The sequence below is a fragment of the Phycodurus eques genome, chromosome 18 (assembly GCF_024500275.1).
Source record: "Phycodurus eques isolate BA_2022a chromosome 18, UOR_Pequ_1.1, whole genome shotgun sequence".
NCBI lineage: Eukaryota > Metazoa > Chordata > Actinopteri > Syngnathiformes > Syngnathidae > Phycodurus > Phycodurus eques.
Genome location: NC_084542.1, coordinates 354,239 through 357,500, shown reverse-complemented (window position 1 = coordinate 357,500; position 3,262 = coordinate 354,239). Strand labels below are relative to the sequence as shown.

The following is a 3,262-nucleotide window of genomic DNA, read 5'->3' as shown; positions in this document are numbered from 1 at the left end:
AAGTTTCAGCCTCATCACTCGATCTGATATTCTTTTCACCTCCAAGACATTCTTAGCTAACTCTTCCTTTAAAATAACCCGACTCCATTTCTCTTCCCATCTACGCCATGGGAAAATAATTTAAACGCTGCCCCTAAACTTGGAGCCTTACTGCCTTTCCACCTGGTCTCCTGGACAGACACTATATCAACCTTTCTCCTAATCATCACGTCAACCAACTCCTGAGATTTTCCTGTCATTGTCCCAACATTCAAAGTCCCCACATTCAGTTCTAGGCTCTGTGCTCTCCCCTTCTCTTTCGGCCTAAGAACCCATTTTCCACTTCTCCTTCGTCTTCAACCCACAGTAGCTGAATTTCTACCTGCGCCCTATAGGTTAACGGAGCCGGCCGGTGGCGGACATCGTTTACCCGGGGCCACAACCGTTCCGGTATGGAATCCTTTAGACGAACGCTTATATTTGTTTGGCAAAGTTTTAAGCCGGAGGCCCTTCCTGACGCAACCCTTTGCATTTATCCGGGCTTGGGACCGGCCTAAAGTTTGCACTGGCTTGTGCCCCCCGTAGGGCTGCATTCTGTCCCACCCTGTATATTCACCAAAAATATCAATATATAACCAAGATAACCTGTGATGAGTCATTTTTTATTCACTTTAACCAGATTTTTGTATCTTGCACATTGGTCAAGTAAAACCGAGAGGACATGGTAGTATATAGTCCTCTGACAATTCATAACACATTTAATCATGATTAATGTTGTCAAGCGCAGTGTGGTGGAAACTCAAAATAAGAAATGTGTGATGTGTGTGACGCGTTTGGGGGGGAATTCTTTTTAGTTTCAGTTTAAAAATGTCAGCTTCAATGGCTGGTTTAGAGGTGAAGACACGACATCAAATTCCTTCCTTGACCGAAACTATTTTAACATGTAAACAAAACAGGATAAACCTGTGTACTGCATCATCAAGCAAAACGCATAACTTCCAATATCTTATTGTCTCAAGCTTTAGCTCTACTTTTTCAACTGACGTTATAGCCATTGTGTGTGTGCGTGTGCGTTCGGGGGGTTACATACTTCCTCCATCTAAAGCCGACGCTTGTGATTGTCTCTCTCTCGTCTTGGGCCATTCTGTTGTCGTCTCAAACATATTTTTCCAAATATGACTTGGAAGCACCACCTTGTGGTGGAACCTATTAATTTGACTGAGATTTTGAAAAGGTGGGACTCATACTTACTTATACTTTTGAAGACATCAAACAACATTGACTTTGGAACAGATTCGTCTTTATATTTTTATGGAACATTAACTTAGCTGTGTTGTCATATGAAGCGATAGTCTAAATTGTGCACATTTATCATTAAGCTCAACGGTATGGTGGTTTTCCACATGCTGTACACCAGGGGTATCAAACTCATTTTTGTCACGGGCCGCATCGTAGTTATAACTTCCCTTGGAGGCCCGCTACGACTGGGAACCCATATAAATGAAAGATTACCACATATATTTTAATGACATACAGCATACACAACACGTGGATGAATAACCAGTTTTGAAATCAGAAGCCTACAAAAAGATGTTTTTCAACTATTACATTTCTTTTCAAAGGGGGATTGGTACCAAAAAAAAAGGCTTGCACATAGCTCAATGATATTACACCAGAAGACAATGCGCAATTTCTATTGCTTTCGCGGGCCGGACATGGCCCCCGGGCGACCACTTTGACACCTGTGCTGTACACGAAATGCAACAAGCAGTAAACATTAAACGTTTACATGTTGTCGTATTTGGTTCCGAGTTTATTGTCTGAAGAACAAATAGGTGGTTAATTCTAAAACCAAGGTCTAGGGGTTTTCGCGGAAACCACCAAGCGTCCTGCTGATGCATTCATTTAAATTTAAGAAAACGAATACAAATGCAATCCGATGGAATTAGTTGTATCACTTTGAGAAAGTACTTCCCATATATGATAGGGCCATTTGTTATCGTAGCCGATGACATTTCCAAAGTAATCTTACCAACACGGAGTACAGCAAGCATGAGGTGGGGGTCATTGCATAGTTTCTGGCGTCCAGAAAAGTACGTCATTAACCCTTGCCAACTGTTAGCTCGTCTCACAACCATTCTTCAAATTCAAAGCGCATTTTGTCCGGGCACGGGCATACTAGGGACGACGAATGATCAGAAACCAAGAAAACCTGACATTGCTTTGTAATTCGGGAAATGGAGATAGACCACGACCGGCACGGCGGCACCACCATGACTCACGGTTCGGCGTCGATACTCTCCACCGGCGCCACATAATTTGCGGGGATGTAGCCCTGTTTGGACGTCGAATCTCCACTCAGCGCTTTTGCAAACCACCAGTCTCCGGTATTTTTATCCAGAGCTTCCAAAAGGTCACCCGCGTTGAAGCTCAAGTCCTCCTCGGTGCGGGCCGAGTAGTCGTAAAGTGCGACAAAACGATTCTCGACCTCGTTCCCCGGACTTCTCAAGTTCGGCTGAATCGTTTGGACAGCGCTTGCGTTTTTAACAACAACCACGTCAGGTTCTTCTATCTGGTTATCTTTCTCAATTACACTCGGATTGGACTTCTTAAAGCAAGTGCGAAAACTCTCCCAACACGCTGAAAACCTGCTTCTGACCTCCATGCTCTCCGTCAATCACAGAAATTCATTTTGAAGACATCTTCCGGTCGGGCTCTGTCTCTCTCGTCCTCCGCATATTCCGACGTTATTAATCATGTTTCGGAGAGCAGCACAGTTCCTTGGTGAGCATAGTCCACGGTTAATATCTCAAAGGAGTGGAACACCTGACGAAGATTGGCGACCGGGGCGTGCCAGTTCCTCTGACGTGCGGCAATGTTGCGTTCACGTACAAATGTAAATCGGAACATTTTCACTCTTCACAAAAGGGTCCATACCTGTAGTAGGCCTGGGCGATATATCGATTTTTTTTTCTTAATTCGAGTTTTTTACTAGGAAGGATTTTAGAAATAATAAACGAGTTGTTTTTCTCTCCTCAACCTCGGCCGTCCCTCCGATGAGCTCATTTCTCATTTTATCCAACCCGGTCACTCCGAGAGCGAACCTCATCATCTTCATGTCCGCCACCTCCGGCTCTGCTTCCTGCTGTCTCTTCAGTGCCGCTGTCTCTCATCCGTCCATCATGGCTGGCCTCACCACGTTTTTCTGTCAAACAACACACCTGACACCTTCCTCCACCCGTTCCGACCTGCTTGGACCCGTTTCTTCACTTCCTGACCACAC

At 44.6% G+C, this 3,262-nt stretch overlaps 1 protein-coding gene across 1 annotated transcript in view; it reads right to left on the bottom strand.

Moving 5' to 3' along the window:
* The window catches only part of frk (fyn-related Src family tyrosine kinase), a 24,418-nt gene extending 21,604 nt beyond the window's left edge, over positions 1–2,814 (bottom strand). Inside the window, exon 1 of the mRNA XM_061704089.1 lies at positions 2,262–2,814. Within this exon, the coding sequence (XP_061560073.1) occupies positions 2,262–2,644 (383 nt within the window). The 5' untranslated portion in view covers positions 2,645–2,814. The remainder of the gene's footprint in view (positions 1–2,261) is intronic.
* Positions 2,815–3,262: the final 448 nt, after the last annotated feature.